Source organism: Malaclemys terrapin, chromosome 2 (genome assembly GCF_027887155.1).
Source record: "Malaclemys terrapin pileata isolate rMalTer1 chromosome 2, rMalTer1.hap1, whole genome shotgun sequence".
Taxonomy (NCBI): Eukaryota; Metazoa; Chordata; order Testudines; family Emydidae; genus Malaclemys; species Malaclemys terrapin.
In genome coordinates, this window is record NC_071506.1 from 104971116 (window position 1) to 104990096 (window position 18981).

At 42.4% G+C, this 18981-nt stretch overlaps 1 protein-coding gene across 1 annotated transcript in view; it reads left to right on the forward strand.

Annotated features, from left to right (window-relative positions):
• Positions 1-18981, forward strand: part of KIAA0319 (KIAA0319 ortholog) — an 81767-nt gene that overhangs the window by 44502 nt on the left and 18284 nt on the right. Inside the window, exons 7-15 of the mRNA XM_054020904.1 lie at positions 763-850; positions 1986-2078; positions 3749-3881; positions 6103-6331; positions 9420-9543; positions 11124-11274; positions 12514-12662; positions 15208-15359; positions 16901-17039. Coding sequence (XP_053876879.1) covers positions 763-850; positions 1986-2078; positions 3749-3881; positions 6103-6331; positions 9420-9543; positions 11124-11274; positions 12514-12662; positions 15208-15359; positions 16901-17039 — 1258 coding nt within the window. The remainder of the gene's footprint in view (positions 1-762; positions 851-1985; positions 2079-3748; positions 3882-6102; positions 6332-9419; positions 9544-11123; positions 11275-12513; positions 12663-15207; positions 15360-16900; positions 17040-18981) is intronic.

Here is an 18981-nt window from a genome sequence, read left to right on the forward strand (position 1 = left end):
GTTTACTGACTGTTAAGGCTCCCTTGTTTCCTCTGCCCATGTCAGAGTCTTCACTAGGCATATAAAGTTTTTCAGAGGAGTCTGATCTTTTAGGGCAGGGGTTCTCAATCTTTTTCTTTCTGAGGCCCCCCCCCAACATGCTATTAACAACACCACAGCCCACCTCTGCCACAACAACTGGTTTTCTGTATATCAAAGCCAGGGCCAGCATTAGGAAGTAGCAAGCAGGGCAACTGCCCTGGACCCCACACAAGGGGCCCCGTGAAGCTACATTGCTCAGGCTTTGGCTTCAGTCCTGGATGGCGGGGGCTTGGGGCCGCGGGGCTTCGGCTTTCTGCCCTGGACCCCAGAGAGTCTAATGCTGGCGCTGCATGGTGGACCCCTTGAAATTTGCTCATGGCCCCGCAGGGGACCTTGGACCCCTGTTTGAGAACTGCTTTTTAGGGGAAAGTAAATGTGTCTTAAATGGCTCCTTCTCAATCGCCACCACTGGGCAATGACCAGGTAGGGTGACCAGATGTCCCGATTTTATAGGGACAGTCCTGATATTTGGGGCTTTTTCTTATAACCCTCCCACCCCCATCCCGATTTTTCACACTTGCTATCTGGTTACCCTATGACCAGCACACTTTGTGCATGCCTTTATAGATGGAGGCCTGGATTTCAAGTCACTTATTTACAGTCTGACGGGCAAATCTTTAAATGTTCAGATCTCTGTGACATTCCTGCCTGTAACTGGAAACACTCTTTTCTATGCTTCAGCTGTCAGTAGGCCGCTATGCCTTCAAAGTGACCGTTTCTGGTGAAAACGCATTTGGAGAAGGATTTGTAAATGTCACTGTCAAACCAGGTAAATCAGTTTGCCGGAATAGTAACTACATTTTTCAACACAAGGGCTCGTTTACCACCTTTTAAAAAAAAAAAAAAAGCTTCGTTAGTGGGTTAAAAGAATAAGTAGTCTCCTAACCCAACACACACATTTGTATTCAGTCCCACACATTTCTTCAGGGAATTTTTTTCTAAATTGAATTAAGTGCAGTGTGCAGAATCCCAAGCTGTTCCAGAGCTCCATGCACCTATGGGGAGGGGCATTATTTCACCTGTCTGTCTCCCTGAAGACCCCGTTTCCCCCTCTCGCCCCCCAATAGTGAGCCGCTGAGGGCTGTGGAAGGGGCCAGTTCAGCCCCCAACAAGTTAAAGCAGCCACAACACTGATCTAACGTAGGCCATTTGGGACAGTCTCCAGGGTAGGACTGCTGGAGCACAGTGCACTCTGACCTAACATCCTTTCCCCTGCTCTGCCCTACAGTGCCCCAGAAGGTACAGCAGGTATTCTAGAGCTGCCTGTGCTAGCTTTGTCACTAGGGCATTCCCCTACATCAAGGGAATTCCTAGATACTCCAATGGGGTGGCCTTAAATCCACTTAATGTTGCTAGAGTGGCCCACAGGGGACTTGGCCTGGGCTAAGGATCTGGACCAGTAGTGGTATATGAGCATATCATTCATTCTCCCTAATCACTCACAGTCTGGCTCCTAAATTTAAGGTTAGAGGGACTGTTGTTTTACAGACCTGCAATATGGCTCCAAAACTGCCTGGGTTACTTCATGTATCCAGCAAACTGCATTGCGACTCTCAAAATTTGCAGGAAATCAATTTTCTGGTAGTGTTAGACAATATATTGAGCAAAGCTGAGTGGCTTTCTCCTGTTTAATTATCTAGCTCATAGTTCTTTAAGAAAACACCATTTTAAGTGCTGTTCTTTAGCTTCTCATCATAGAAAATAATACATTGTTAGGTGCAAAGTTTCTATCTGATTTCACACAAAACCTCCATTATTTTCCCCACTGCCTAAGCATTAATCTTCCTGCTCACTGGTTGGATGTTGATTTGCCTATAGATTTGGCAGATAGCAATCTCCGCAGAATAGAGTTCTATGCACAGGTCTTCTTTAAACATAGTTTTCTGTTCCTCTTTTTCACACAGCAGTCAGAGTAAACCAACCACCCGTAGCAGTTGCTTCCCCCAACGCACAGGAGGTGTCTTTGCCTACAACTTCTACCTTCATTGATGGCAGTCGTATGTACTGGGCAACTCTTTGTTTTTATGCTATGATCCTTATATAGAATTGTAATGTTGTTGTTTCTTATGGATGGTAAATTTAATTTATTACCACCATCTCCAACATATCATATAAGAGTCTCGGCACTATATGTTTATAACATTACATCCTCTATCTCTGTCCTGCTGATGAAGTGACACTTGGTTATGATGTTTGTCAGGAAATTTGAGCCCCATTGTTTCAGTTCTAGTTTTTGTTTACCTTTTATTTTTTAAAAATTTGAAAGCTTCGCTCACTAGATCCATTTTCAAGTGGAAAGCAACATGGGCATAGACTTTGGCCTTAATTCTCCACCACTTTGCAGTCATTTATGCCTGGGAATGTGAGTGGGGAATGCTATCAAGTCAGCATTCGTTCACTCTTACTGGTGGTAGTGTTTTACATTCACTTTGCACAGGGATAAGATCCTGATTCACCTAGGTACTTAAGACATGCCCAGCTTCAAGCATGTGAGTGGTCCCACTGAAGTCGATGGAACTACTCATGTGGTTAAAGTTAGGCATGTGTTTAAGTACCTTTGCTGAATCAGGGCATATATGACTAAACAAGGTGCATGGCAGGAGATACTCAGGCTGAACATGTATAAGATGTGAGGCTGAATGAAGTTCGTTATGGAATAATCCACTCTTGAGCTCTCTTTCTTTCCTTCTACTCTCTTCACCCACAGAAAGCTCAGGCAATCAGACTTCACATAATCAAGTTGCATGGGGAGGTTGGGAAGATGAAATGCATCCTCCAATTTGGGGCCAGGGTGCAGCCCCCTCAGCTGCTTCTCCACTTGAGCAGTGTGTTGGGGGCCATTGGACCCACAGACCTACTAATCTCATAGCCTGTCCTTCCTCCAGTTCCCGTTGTCATCCGTCATGGCAATCTGTTCATGGCCAGTATGGAAATCTCTCCATGTGACATAGGGGATGCTGAGACCTCTTCTACAACCGCTTTTCTTACTCTTCACAGCTTCAGTATAGAGTTAAGCTTTCTGAAGGCTCCTGCCTGCCTTTGCTCCTTCTGCTTTGTGTTGAATATCACTCTTATTCTTCATCATCATCTGAGCCGTTCTTTCTGTTTTTATTGGTGTTATTTAATCACCAACCCTTGGGCCCCAATCATGCAAACACTTCCACACTTGCTTAACTTTACATGCACAAGTAGTCCCATTGAACACACAAAAGCCAATGGAACTACTTGCATATTTTAAAATTTAAGCAGGATTGAAGTTTAAATAGATAGCTACCCTAAGTGCTGGAGTGCAATTACCTATGGTCTCTTTGGTATATTATATCCTTTCATAATTTATTTTTCCCTTTTAAAATGGAATAAGGAAGCTAACTATACCCCCTTCTAAATGTAAGTGCTGTATTATACACTTGTTGCCATTTAAAAAAATCAACATTTACCTCAACATAACCAGGAGTTATCATATTCTAAGTATAGGGAAATACTGCTGTGTGTCAGATGTTGTGGTTTAATACTTGTCAGCAAATTGAGATTGCTCTGTGTATTCATGTGTGTGTGAACATGTCTGAAAAGATAAATATAGAAAACCAATTAAAGTTTCTTAGTATGAGAGTTTTTAATATTCATAGCGCTAATACGGGACTCTGGTATTTTTCTTTAATTGGTGTAGAAAGTAGAGATGACACTAAGATACTGAGCTACCACTGGGAGGAAATTAAAGGTCCCTTGCGAGAACAGAAGGCATCAGCTGACACGCCTGTTTTGCACTTGTCTAACCTTGTTCCCGGAAATTACACTTTCCGGTAAGTGGGCTGCTTTCCCTCCTCCTGTGTTTCAAGTCTCACATCATGATTTTAATTCAAGATTTTTTTCTTTTTGTATGTCCTTTGGAGCAGGAACCAACTTTTTGTTCTATTTGCACGGTGCCTGGCACACTGGGGTTCTGGTCCCTGACTAGAGCTCTTAGGTACTATGGTAAAACAAATAATAAAACAATATTCTTTGTGGTGATGTTTGCCTCCTCAAACAGAGGGCTATGTCTTTGACTAATTATTCCCCTCAGTTTAGCTTGTTGCAGAATCTGAGAGAGTAGGATAATGCAGAAACACTTACATGGATTTCACACGACTGACATGTTGCAGCAAATCAAAATTTGCTTTGCAGCGTGGTGTTATGCAAAATGATACATCAGAAACGCAACACCCGCCCTGCCCCAATGTTTTCTATAATTGAGGAGAGACTATTTTCATTATTTTTCATTCCACAAGTTGGCAAGTGTCCTTGGTATCCGTATGTAGTCAGCTGTTGTAGTCAGGCTCTAGAACTAACTGTAGACAGAATGGGATTAGGAGACTCAGCACTGCAAAGCATTCTGGTGAGTCAATATTGCAAGAATCATTAACTTCTTCAGTAAAGCCTTTTCACTGTTACCATTTGCCTCCCAGCATAGCCTGCTGAAACTGGAGCCAATCCAGGTTTCTGTGCAACAGCAAAGATTGTCATTGTAATTCTGAGTGCTTGTTCAGTATGATAAACTCTCCATTTTCTAGCAGCTTTTAGTTTAGGGCCCTGTCTTGCACTCCCTTTATAGGCAGAACTGTCATGGACTTCACCGGGCGATTTGCCCGCTAATGCGAGCTCTAAATTTAATATAAAATTGCTTCTTAACATAACAGAACATCATTGAGGTGTTGGAACTTAGAGTTCACGTACATGTGTGTAAAGTGTGGTGCTCTATGCAAGCTTTGTGTGCTAATACTTGCTTAGGTCCATATTGTGTTCTCAGTTATGCAGATGTAAGTCTGGAGCTGCTCTAATGACTTCATGAGTTACTCCATATTCTCAGGGGTGTAAATGAGAATGGAAATTGACCCATTGCCCATATTGGGGATGCTTCTAGAATCCCTTCCGAATAAGGATCTTAAAGTGCTCTTCATACAATAATTAAGTCTCAAAGGACCTATGTCAGGTGACCATTTATTATACGCATGTACAGGTGGGGAAACTGAAGTACAGAGACATTAAAGTGACTTGTCTAAGGTTACAAAGGCAATTTGTGGCAAAGCTGGGAATAGAACACTGAGCGCCTACCTTCCAGTCCTTTTGCTTTCACTGCAAAGCTATCCTTCCCCTCATGATAGAATCGCTTTACACTAGTTTTGCCCAATTTTGTGGACAGGTTCAAAGTGCACTCCCTCTAAGTGTTCCGTTATGTACATTAAATACACCCGAATTCAGTTAAAGATGTGTTCTGATACCACAATGAGGAGCACGGTATAAATGCCTAAACCAGGTAGCTTTACCTCAGAAGTTCATTCACTTGTAGATTTAGATCTCAATCGTAATTTAACGTATAATGGGATTTCCATTTTGTTTGTTAGCAGTAATATAGCTTTATACGTCATTGTTTTGGTATTGTGACTTAGCCTCCATTGACATTGTCTTCAAAAAACTTGGAGGATGCTAAACCCCAATAAAGTAAATAATTTTAGTTCCACAAAGGAAAAAGAGGACACTATGAATGTTAATTTCTTCACCTCTGCTATGTCTGGTATCTAATTTCAGAACTTCTCAAACAATCTTTTCTTCAGTTATTAACAGGAATTAGATGGGGAGCTAAATCCTTGGGTTCTTACTCAGTAAGTGTTAGGAATTTGGGACTTGGGATGAAATATTGGCTCTGTTGAAGTCAATGGGAGCTTTGCCATTGACTTAAATGGAGTCAAAATTTCATCTGTGGTCAAGAACAGGGAGAGTTTAAAAATTTCAGGTATATTTTCAGTACAGTGCAAGGCAGTGTTTGAAAATCGTTGCCGCATCATTTACCTAAGACCTGGATTTCCTTTGTAGCAGTTGATCACATTAGAAACACTTTACATCCGCGTGGGAAAGTGCTCTTGACTTTGCTTTGTTTTAGGTGTTATTTTTGCCATCTCCTGCTGCAGGAGAAACCTGGGCATCTGAACTCAGAACTTGGCAGAAATCCAAACTAATGAATTTTCAATATCCTCCTTCCTCCTGTAGGTTAACAGTAACTGATTCAGATGGAGCAGCTAACTCCACAATTGCATCTCTGACAGTCAACAAACAAGTGGATTACCCACCCATTGCCAACACAGGACCAAATCAGGCAATAACTTTGCCCCAAAACTTCATCACGCTGAATGGAAACCAGAGCAGTGATGATCATGAGATTGTCAGCTACGAGTGGTCGCTTAGCCCCAAAAGTAAAGGCAAAGTAGTAGCAATGCAGGTAAGCTTACTTCTTGTTTAATATCAAAAGCTTGTTTTATCTTTGCTTCTAATTTCAGCAAATAAATACCTAGAAATTGTCACTCACCACATTTGCTAGTTGTTACTTAAAACATATTGTTACTCCTTTTGACTCATGCAAAATATGCAGTTCTTGTATTAAATTCTTTTTAGAGTCTGGAGATGTTGTTTTAATTTATTTTGGCCATGTTTGATTTCTGTGAGCAGCTCCATTATGTGTTCCCTTTTGGTTCAACAGGAATACCAGCTCCCAGTTTCTCTCCTTGCATCCAGCTGTTAATAGCAGCATTATCCCTTCTGTCTCAAGCATTCAGGGTCTTGCAAGTTGTTTCCATTAGGAGGAGAAATTGATGGTGGAGTCAGGTATTTCTCTGACACAATCCTGTTTATGTAAAAAGAATGTACGCAAAGTCCTGTTTCCCTGAACACAGTAGGGACAGATAAGAGGACAGTTTCTTTGTTCACATTTCCAAATCTCTTTCCAGCCAGCACTCTGCCCACTCTCACTTGGCTTTTTTCCAGGGCCACATTGTAAGGTGACGAGTCATCCCTGAACTAGAGTCTGATTAAATCACATGCACTGACAGGGCCGGCTCCAACTTTTTTGCCATCCCAAGCGGCGAAGAGGGGAAAAAAAGATAAAGCCGCGATCGGTGGCACTTCGGTGGCTGCTCTACCATGCCGCTTCATTCTTCAGCGGCAATTCAGCAGCCAGTCCTTCCCTCTGAGAGGGACTGAGGGACCCGACGCCGAATTGCCGCTGGAGACCTGGACGTGCCACCTCTTTCCATTGGCCGCCCCAAACACCTGCTTCCTGCGCTGGTGCCTGGAGCCGGCCCTGTGCACTGATGAGTCATTCCGTTGCTAGGCTCCAGCCAGTCCACAAGCCAGGAACTGGCCTGGTGACTTTCAGGGCAGGTATATATGCCTCACAGGAGGAACAGTAGCCCAGTCTGCTCAATGTCACTCCAGGGCTTAGAACTCTCCCCTACCTGCCTTAGTCTGCTCCAGGCATGGCCTTGCTCCAGCCCTGTTCCTAGTCCTGCTCCAGCCATGGTCTTGCTCCATCCCCATTGTGGTTTCTGACACACATTACCAGTGCTTCCCTTGCTGGCTGCTTCTCCCACAGAGAGAGGGGGCTTCACCAAACAATACCCAGCCCCCTATGTTTGCATTCAGTCCCCAGTGAAACCCCTGCACCTACATAGATCAGCTTCTGACCAGCCGGGCATGTGGCCTATTGTTTGCATGGTGGATCCTATTGTTTCAGCTCTCTTACTCCAAAAATAAGCTTAACTGCTTATTACATTTGTCACGAATAGAATGCAGCTTTTAGATCCATCAGCTTCAGTCCCTCAACATTCATCATAACAGTATCTTCCACTCTCAGTAACATTGTACAGTCGTATTAAAGTTAAGCCAATTTACTCTATTAATTTTTATGGCTGTTTCCCTTTTAAGAACTCACTTTAATGAAAATTATCCAGGGCTTTTTGCACTCTGCAAGGCCACAGCTCTTCACTCTGCAGTGAGTTGACTTAATTAATTTCCAGAGCAGCTGAACCACAGAAGCCACTTTTGTAGGATACGTGGGCTTGTCCATGTTGAAAATGAGGATGCTTCAGGGCTTGCCAACACTGTTTTTGTATCACTATAATTATATTAGTTTAGAAGCTGATTATAATTAAATTGGTACAAACCCTTCATATGGACTGAGTTATTCCCAGTCATATAAGCACCTTTCTACTGCTATAACTGTTCATAATAGAAGGTTGCACTGATTTTTAGCTATATTGATTTCTAAATTGATTCAGTGGTACAGAAACTGTGCAGACAAGCTCTAAGTCTGAGAAATTGGGTGTCTGTACAACCTGTAACTAGCTCTGGGAGTTACTACAGCCCAAAGCAACTCCCCTGTGTGAATGGGACGCTGGCTTAATATGTCTAATGGGCTCATCAATTAGCTGATGCTAAAATGCGAGGGCATGTTACAATTTCTGCTCAAGAACTGGGAATAGTCTTCGTGGCTACAAAGCTGAGGATGTGAGGACTGTTGCATTTGCCAGTAGCTGATTTTTAGTACAGAAATGAGCTCTGGGTAATTAATAATAAAAATTACACTTTAGCTAGTTTTAAATGACCTCTTTATTCAAAGACATAGGTGGTGCTGCATCATAATTTGCTATGGTATGCATTGTTATGATGCCACAAATGATCACTTATTAATATGGTGGTTGGGAGGTGAGCTATAAAGGGCCCTTTACACACTTTTATATTTAAATATCGGATTACCATTAATTGTGTGGTGAGCATTATGAGAGAGTACCTGATGGGCAATTTACCTCTAGGACCAAATCCGATCCTACTAAAGTCAGTGACATAACTTATTATGATATTAGTGATATTAACCTTCAGTGGGTCCAGGATTTGGGCCTTCTGTATTCTAAATATTTTCTTTGTCTTCTAGTGAAAATATCAATAATATACAATAAACAAAATATAATGTTATAAGATGTCTTACTGATATGAAATAGATACCCAAACCTATATTATCTTCCCAATATGAATGCAATCTGTTTTTGCATTTTAATGACATTTTAGTTAAACTATGTGTTCATATTAACTGAGAGAAGCTGTTCTTTTTACAAATATTACATTTAAACAGCTTTGCCGTGTTTAAATAAAAGGACATATCCTCAAGGAAATGAAACAAGTTGTAATAATAATGATCATAATTTAACTTGTTAATTATGAATGTAAATGTCACATGTGCGCCACAAGAAATTATTGTTGTTCATTGCCATTGTTTTCAAAACAATCAGCAATTATAGCAAAATAAGAAATTTTAATTTGACTACAAATGAAATACTGCTGTTTGCATACGCGAGTCTGAATAGTGTACCTGAAATTTGCTTTTATATGTATTTTTCCCTTGAGACACATTTGAGCAAAGTGTTTATTGTTGTTAGTTGGCTACTATACAAAGTTGTATTGTTTAGACCATTTTGTACCTTTTTTTCTTTTTCTTTCTTCATCTCCTATAATCCTCTTTTTTACCTAATGACTAGGGAGTGCGGACTCCATACCTCCAGTTATCTGCAATGCAGGAAGGAGATTATACATTTCAGCTGACTATTACAGACTCAGCGAGACAGCGGTCCACAGCTGAGGTCACTGTGATTGTACAACATGGTAGGTAGACTGGAAACAGCTTTAGCTTTGTAGCTGATACATCAGCATCATAATTACAGCTGTTCTTGAAGGCCCTGCTTACCTGAGTCGCTTCTGCATTGAATCTCTCAGCTGGCAGACTGAGTATCCAATGATTGCTGCATCAAAGACTCTCTTGCTTTTTCTTTTAAAGGTGAACAGCAAAGTGAAAAATAAAAATAGACTAGAGCACGTCTGTTTGTGCTGAAAGCTCCCACTAAGCAGACTGCATAAGGCATTCAGCACAACTGACTTTTGGAAAGTTGAAATGCAGTTCTGTGCTGAATTTCCTGCACAGCCAGCCCGCTTAGCGAGGTCATTCGGCACATAAATCAGTGCTTCACTCAATTTTCGTTTTGCTCTGCAGTTCACCTTCAGGATTCCTTTTTGTGGTTTGAATTCTCAATAGGCTTGCTTGATAAGTGTTGCTGGAAAACTGCACTATGAATGTTCAAAGATTTCCCCTTTCAAATTATCTTCTGGATTTGAAGCTGACTGGTGGACACCCCAAATGGTCTAGGTCTCATCAGATTCTCATGAAGGTTTTCTCTGGGTAATGCGATTGCCAGACTCTAGGCCCCAGCAAGGTGGAAGGGTCCCAGAGTTTGGGCTGTAGCCTGAGCCCAAATGTTGGCACCAGAATTAAACAGCCTCATAGACTGAACCACGTGAGCCCAAGTCAGCTGGCACAGGCCAGCCGCAGGCTTTTAATTGCCATGTAGACATACCCTGAGAATAGAGTTCTATGCAGATGACCTCGCTGCAGTAAAGCTCTACTATAGCTGTTTACTGCAGTGATCAGGAACACACATCCCAAATGCAGCCCATGTCTGTGCCTTTTAAAATTGAAAATTTTGGTCTAAGGATGACCCAATATCCTGGGGAATGGGATCGTAACTGTGACGTAACGGTATCAGCAAGGATTGAAAGGAGAATCGTTTCATATTAAATCCTCAGCTGGCGTAAATTGGCATAACTCCATTGAAGTCAAAAGCATTTTGCTGATTAAGATCTGGCTCAAGATTGCTTCTTTTATAATCAAGGGCCATTTTCATGTTAGTGGAAGTCAGTGGACTTCCACAGGGCTGGATGCATCTGACCCCACGTGACCACTAGGAGTTTAAGTGGAACACAGATAAAATAGGAAAAAATACCCCGATGCTGATGGGGGCAAAGCATTTTTAAATGTTATGTATGAAAAGATGCAAAAGCTCTTTAAGTGTGATTGTGCCATGAAAAGTGACTGTAAAAATGGCACTGGTTGGGGGGAGGAGAACTCCACATGCCCTGCCCCATTCTGAGCATTCCCTTAAATGCCAGACAGAATCTGTCCCACTGTAGGGTTTCTGCAGAACTACTTACTAACACCCGGGAGGATCTTGCAGACTCTTTTATAAACCAGACCCTGGGGATCCTTGCCTTTATATTCTTTGAGCAAGTGGGCGAAGCTTATCATATAAAATCTAAATTTCTGTATTCATTAAAAATGGTCCCAGTGATTGATAACCCTCACAAGTGACTGATTAGGAAATATGTTGTATTTTTAAAAAATATTTTTACAGAAAATAACAGTCCTCCAGTAGCGGTGGCTGGTCCAGATAAGGAATTAACATTTCCAGTAGAAAGCACTACACTGGATGGAAGCAAAAGTCATGATGACCAAGGCATTGTTTTCTATCACTGGGAAAATATCAGGTATCTAGTAAAAATGAGGTTAGTCCAATTGCTTGGCTGAAAGAGTATCCAACCCTATTATAAAGGAGTTGCAAGACTGAGAATAGCTTTGGGGTTCATGCTGCTTTGCTTGGCGGAGGATGGGATTGAAAGGGTTTAAACAGAGCAAACTAATGCCCCACAATGTTGACTGGAAAACCCTTCAGCCTGTTTCTTTCACTGTAAACCAGCCCTGATCCTACAAACACTTACAAATTTGAGTAACTTTACTCACACGAAAAGTACCACTGTTTGTACACAGCCAGGAGGATGGTGGGAGGAAAGGAAGGATCGTGTTCTGATACTGGGTCCCTCTGCCTCCCCACCTCAACCAAAATATGAAAGCAAAAAGGCGTTGGATTTCCTGGATGCCATGTAATGCTGTTGCATCTACGCGCCATTCTGCTAAGTGGGATTAGCAGCGTGTCTGGTAGTGGCCTACAGGAATGTCAGATTCAACTTGAAAGCTTGTGAGATTTCTGCCTGCATCCTGTCATGAGTCATGGCAGATTAGTACAAACAAAAGTTTGTAAAAAGAATGGCAGGAACTCACCCATCTCCCATTAAAAAGTGAACCAGAGACTTGCACATCAGTAATGTACACAGTTACCACTGTATGTTCCTAGACTTCTCAGTGAATACAGGGGACTGAATGATAGTTTAAATCCCCAATATGTTAGAGTCCAGGCTTTCATCAACAGACTGCACTGGACTGTTTCTATGTTTAAGTATTATAACTTTAAATCTATGGACAGTGATTTACAATATTTTTTACAAAACTTTGTAATTGCATTTGTATGTAGCAAGTGACCAGATACTTAATAAAAAGTAACAGATACAAACTCATTCAGCTGTCACACTTGTGACACAACAGGCACCCGATTTGCTGGCACTCAGTATATTTAGTGACTGTGTGGCACTCCTATGTTTACAGCAAATGTGTCCTTAAGTGGTGTTGAAATATTAAAGCAGGAGAGTGGGAATCAGTATTCCTGGATTCTTTTCCTGCTCGTGACTTGATGTGTGACCATGGGCACCTCTGCATGCCGTAGTTTATCTGTAAAACAGGTATAAAAATTCAAATTCTATGAGCCAAATTCATGCCTGGTGTAATTCCAGTACAGTAGGTGCTTAAACACTGTGGTTATAAGTGCTTCATAAATGCAAATAGAATGAATGACGGAGTGACACGAAGGGGAGAATTTGTCCTGATTATTTTCCTGTGGTGTTTTGTTTCAGTGGGCCAACCACTGTGCAAATAGGAAACATTGACAAAGCAGTGGCAACTGTAAGTGGTCTACAGGTTGGTACCTATCACTTCCAACTGACGGTGAAAGATTACCAGGGATTAAGCAGCACAGCTACACAGTCTGTTACAGTGAAGGAAGGTAAATCAAATCACCTCTTCATGTGCAAAGCAATGCGATTTATGTTGATCATTTAGAAAATGGGAGGAAATTAGTACAGAACTAGATTACAGGTTTGGTTTCAAGGGAACTCGGAGCACCTACTGGACTAAAACCAATATCTAATCAAGAGATATTGTTTATGTGACTGTAATATAATTACTTTTAGGACTTTGTGTTAATTACATACACCAATAATACAGGTATTAATTGTTTAATAAATGTCCACGGGAATGTGTTAACCTCCGCATGTATCCTTTGTGAATAGAGTAATATTGCACTCTCAGAGTTAGCAGCCGCTGCCTGTGTGGTTAAAGTAATACTCAAGAAACACAGGCTCAAGTCCCAGCTAAAATCTCACAGTAAGTACATGTTTGTTCATCTATAGGACAGAGACAGAGAAACAGTGTTTTGCCCCACACTCATCCCTGCAGAAAACCCTGCTGTAGTTACAATGCAGTTTGTCTGCTGTCCTGCACTGTATAACAGGAGTGGCCCAAGTACAACTCTGGAGAGAAATGCAATCTATATTTCACCCTGCAGTTTACATTCATCTTTAATAGAGAGATGCAGAGGGTGGGGGTGGCCAATCCCAGCATCTATTGTTCCCTCTTGGTCTGAATATCTAGGGGCCGATGATCTCCATGGGTTTGCATCCCTGTGTTAAAGATGCACTCTGTTCTATTGCATGCAAATCAGCTGAGGCCCTTATTGCAAAATTTTGCTTGTGTGTATTCTGCCAAGTTAATTTGTTTGTAGCCTTACCTGCCATTCCACTCTGTAAATATGGCACCTTCTTACACAACAGAGCTGGCTTTTGTAACAAAAATGTGTTTTTTAAGGCTTTTTGCTCTGGTTAGCACTGCAGCGCCAGCATAGCTGGGGGAAGATCTGGTCTCTCTTCTTCATGTGCATCATCAACAGAACTGTCAAGTATCCAGGGCCGGCTCTGGCTTTTTTGCCGCCCAAGGCAAAAAAGCCTCCCGCCCCCTCCCCCCCAGCGCGGCAGGGGAGGGCGCCGAGCCCGCCTGCGGGCCACTCTCCTGGAGCTCCAGGGAGTGGGCAGCAAGCCCGCCGCGGCTCTGCTGGCGGCCGGAGCCCCGGGAGGAGGGCGGAGAGCCCGGCCGGGGCTCGGCTCTCCCCGGTGGCCAGAACGCCGGGGGGAGGGTGTCGAGCCCAGCCGCGGCTCCGCTCTCCCCGGCGTCAAGCCCGGCCGCAGCTCCGCTCTCCCCGGCGTCAAGCCCGGCCGGGGCTCCACTCTCCCCAGCGGCCAGAGCACCGCGGGGGGGGAGGGGGAGGCGGTGAGCCCGGCCGGGGTTCCGCTCTCCCCGGCCGGAGCGCCGCGCCGCCCCCCTCCAGGTGCCGCCCCAAGCACAAGCTTGGTGGGCTGGTGCCTGGAGCCAGCCCTGCAAGTATCAGAGGGGTAGCCGTGTTGGTCTGGATCTGTAAAAAGTGACAGAGTCCTGTGGCACCTTATAGACTAACAGGCGTATTGGAGCATAAGCTTTCGTGGGTGAATACCCACTTCGTCGGATGCATGTAGTGGAAATTTCCAGAGGCAGGTATAAATATGCAGGCAAGAATCAGTCTAGAGATAACGAGGTTAGTTCCATCAGGGAGGATGAGGCCCTACAAAAGCAGTTTCTCCTCCCTTGGTGTTCACACTTCAGCTGGTAGAAGAGGGCCTCATCCTCCCTGATGGAACTAACCTCATTATCTCTAGACTGATTCTTGCCTGCATATTTATACCTGCCTCTGGAAATTTCCACTACATGCATCCGACGAAATGGGTATTCACTCACGAAAGCTTATGCTCCAATACGCCTGTTAGTCTATAAGGTGCCACAGGACTCTTTGTCGCTATCAACAGAATTGTTTACCAAATTCCAGTTACACATCCAATCGGTGACCTGTGCAAACTCACTGAAGGCAAAGGAGCTGCACAGGTATTGCTGAGGGCATAATTTGAAGACAGCATGGCTGCACAGGTGTCTCTGAGGACCTCATATGAGCTGTGGAGGCTGTACAAGCGGTGATGATCAAGAAGAGAAGAACCCAGCTTGACTCTCAGATCCCAAGTTGAGTTTGAGGCTAGCACTTGTGGGGTGAAAAAAACTTTTTCCTTGTAAACTGAGAAAATCTAATCTGGAAATTGAGAGACAGAAAATATAGAACCCCACAGTGCCATGTTTACAGGGTCACTTTTCAAAGTGGGAGTACCCTTCAATAGTAATCCTGTCAGTAATGCAGCTGTTTTTCCAGACTGTAGTAATCCTGGGGTCAAATTCAGCCCTGCCGTAACTGCTTCATTGACATCAGTAGAATCGTCTGCCTTCTCTCACTGAGGCTGAATTTCACCTACTCCCTTGCTGACACTTTTGAACAGAATTATTTTTCTTGCCTTTGACTGTCTGAAACCGAGGATTGTACTGTGGAGAGGCTGTGTGTGTTTCTCTGCAGTTGTGTGTCATTTATATCTTGCACCTTTTGAGAGAAAATCCTCCTGCTTTACTGTCTTTGTGGTTAGAAAACAACATTCCTCCCCGGGCTCATGCAGGAGGCAAACACGTTCTTGTGCTTCCGAATAACTCCATTACATTGGATGGCTCACGGTCTACTGACGACCAAGGGATTGTATCGTATCTGTGGATTCGGGATGGCCAGAGCCCAGCCGCTGGTGTAAGTATTTTGAAAGTATTTAATTGGGGACAAAATCTGCCCTCTCTTGCATTCATGCAAGCCCTCTGACTTCAATGTACCATGCTGGCAGATGTGTCTAGTCAGTTGCTATAGGGTTTGGTGTTACATCTGGTTTTATTTCACAACTCTATATTAATAAACTGGTACAAGGGGTAAATGGCACTTTAATTACATTTACAGAGTATACTCTGTTCGGAGGGCCAGAGCAGTGAGGACAGAGATGCTAACGACACTAGATAAAGAGCTTAGAAATATGGCCATGTGATAGTAAAATGAGATTCATCTGGGAAAAATACGAGCTAATGCGCCGGAGGGAAAATAATGTGAAACGCAGATATTCAAAAAGGAGGAAGATCATTGGAAAGCAAAAGTGCTGCTAAAGCCTGAGGAATGATGGAAAGCAGCAAATCAGATATGAACTTGCAATGTGAGATGGTATAAGAACCCAATCTGGTTTTATCCTAGACCAAAGAGCTGATGATCTAGCTCAATAGGACGCTGGTGGAACTACCCCCAGAATGTTGAGTGTGGGTCAGAGCTCTTTGATATCAGAAAAATGGTGACAAATTGGCAGGAACTGAGGTGGGGGGAAGGAGGAGCAAAATGATTATGGATCTGAAGGGAGTGATTTATGTGAGAACATTAAAAGAACTAAATAGGCTTAGCATAACAACAGCAGAGAGTGATAAGCCTGCATATAAAGGGCATAAACACCAAGGAAGGAGAGGAATTGTTTAGAGTCCAAGGAGGTAGAATTAAGAATATGGGGATAAAATTTAAAAACAAAAATGTAGACGGAATCTTCTATTTTCAAACAAATGTGCATCTAAGTACTATATGTCTGCCTTGAACACACAATCTCCTTTTACTAGCTTTATCGAAGGTGTCCACACTGCATGGGCATGTACACAGCATTAAGGCTATATCTGTGCTGCAACTGGAGGGGCAATTTGCAGTTTGTGCAGACATACCTGTGCTATCTCTAATCTAATTAGCTTGCTAAAAGTAGCAGTGAGGGGGCGCAGCGGTGTGGCTTGTACAATCCATGCTGAAACCCACTGTGCGGTGTCCTCACTGCTATTTTTAGAGAGCTAACTAGATTAAAACTAGCACGGGTTTGTCTACACAAACTGCAGATTACACCTCCAGTTGCGGTGTAGACATAGCTTAATTAACACCTCCCATACTTGCACTGGTCCATTGTAAACCCTGGGAAGGATTCTTTCAGGGTGGTCCCTTTGTTGTTTGTTTTGAAGGTCCGAGGGCAAGCTTTGTGGTGGATTCTCTGTTGCAGAAAATTGTTAAATCAGGATCGGATGTTTTTCTAAAAGATGTGCTCTAGGAATTATTTTGGAGAAGCTCAATGGCCTGTGTTATACAAGAGCCAGACTGGATAATCACAGGGTCCATTCTGGCCCTGGAATCTATGAATTCACATTCTGCAGCTAGATTGATGTACAGCTCGCAAACTTCTGTCCTTTCAAGGAGTTTAACCCTCTGCTGCTATCTTTATTTTGCAGGATGTGATTCATGGCTCAGACCATGAGGCAGCTCTGCAGCTAACCAATCTTGTGGAAGGACTCTATACTTTTCACTTGAAAGTCACAGATGCTAAAGGAGATTCAGCTATTGACGCTGCCACTGTTGAAGTGCGGCCTGGTATGATCATTAAAAGGTCATCTATAAGCTGTGTATACCTCCACATTCTTTTCTTTGCTGCTGGCAAGATCCTGTCAGGTTAAAAATCATGGGTCTGATTCACCACCACCTTGCATTGCTATTTACACCTGTTTAAAGTGGGTGTAAAATACTGTCATCTGAATTCTCCCTTTACGTGCATTGGTGATACTATTGTACGTCCACTTTGCACAGGTATAAATGCTCGCATCCTTTTCAGTCCATGGAGAATCAGGCCCCATAGTTTTTAAAAAAGTTGCTTTCTTGATTATATTAAGACACCTTTTCTTTATTAAAACTGAAAGATGTATCTACATTACTTATTTTCCATTATTTGTTTCAGTTTTGCATTTCAGTCAGTTTGGACAGTGCAAAAGGACTAATCACTTTTACTTTTAGTCACTTACCGCTCAGTTACACTTCCTGGTTCTCACATCCAGTTGCCATGTTTGGGTGCAAAAATGCTTCCACGGAATCCTCATTTGCTTAAATAAGACTTAATTTCAGTTGGAATTCTTTAATTTTATATATATAATATATATATATATATATAAAATTATCCATCCACAAAACTATCCATCCCCAAATAAGTTGTATTAAAAAATTTAAACCAAGAGAACATTTCAATTGTTATATATATAAAAATGTTCTCTTGGTTTAAATTTTTTTATACAACTTATTTGGGGATGGATAGTTTTGTGATGAAGGCATGAGGCGGGTATTTGGGAGATCTTAATTCTAATCTTGGTTCTGCCACCGATTGCCTGTGTGATTGTGGCCAAGTCACTTAGCCTCTCTGCCATGTTTTCTTGATCTGTACAATCAGGATAATACTTACTATATCACTGGGTTGCTGTGAGGCTTGCGATGTTTGTAAAGCCCTATAGAAGGGCAAAATATTACCTGTTTTGTTCATTCCCTCTGGGGCACCTGGCATTGGCCACTGTCAGAAGACTGGATGCTGGCTTAGACGGACCTTTGGTCTGACCTAATATAGCCATTCTTATGTTCTTATTATATTTAACAAAACCTACAATTATCAAGTTAAATTTTGCCTCAAAAATGTGTCAAACTTTTCTGTCCCAAGTTTATATTCCTCATTTAGACTCACTTAAACACATGCTGTCCCAGTAATGATGGATTTAAGCACATGCTTAAGTGCTTTTCCTGACTCTGGACCTTAAAGACTGATGAGACAGCATTTAGGGAGGCTTTTAGGAGAAGGTGATATCAGGCTTGTTTTACATGGATCACATATAAATGAGTGTGAGTTCACTCTCAGGGTTTTAAGGACTGAACTCAAGCATTGTGACTTAACTCAGTGGCTCTCAACCTTTTCAGACGACTGTACCACTTTCAGGAGGCTGATTTGTCTTGCGTACCCCAAGTTTCACCTCACTTAAAAACTACTTGCTTACAAAATCAGACATAAAAATACATAAGTGTCACAGTGCACTATTACTGAAAAAGTACTCACTTTCTCATTTTTACTATATAATTATAAAATAAATCAATTGGACTATAAATATTGTCCTTACATTTCAGTGTATAATATATAAGCAGTATAAACAGATCATTGTCAGCATGAAATTTTAGTTTGTGCTGACTTCACTAGTGCTTTTTATGTAGCCTGTTGTAAAACTAGGCAAATATCTACATGTACCCCCTGAAGACCTCTGCGTACACCTGGTTGAGAACCACTGACTTAACTAACTGGGTCTGGCCTCTTTATACATGAGCAACCCCTGCAGGACTCGGCATTAGCTGAAAAGGTTAATTGATTCTTATTCCTGTTTGTAGAAACAGTGCTGGATTGTAACTAACTGGGGTAGAGGGTAATGAGATAGAAACTTAGTTAATTTTGAAACATACCAAAATATCTAAGTACCCTTCCAAGTTACTATTTCGCCCATAAAGATCAAGG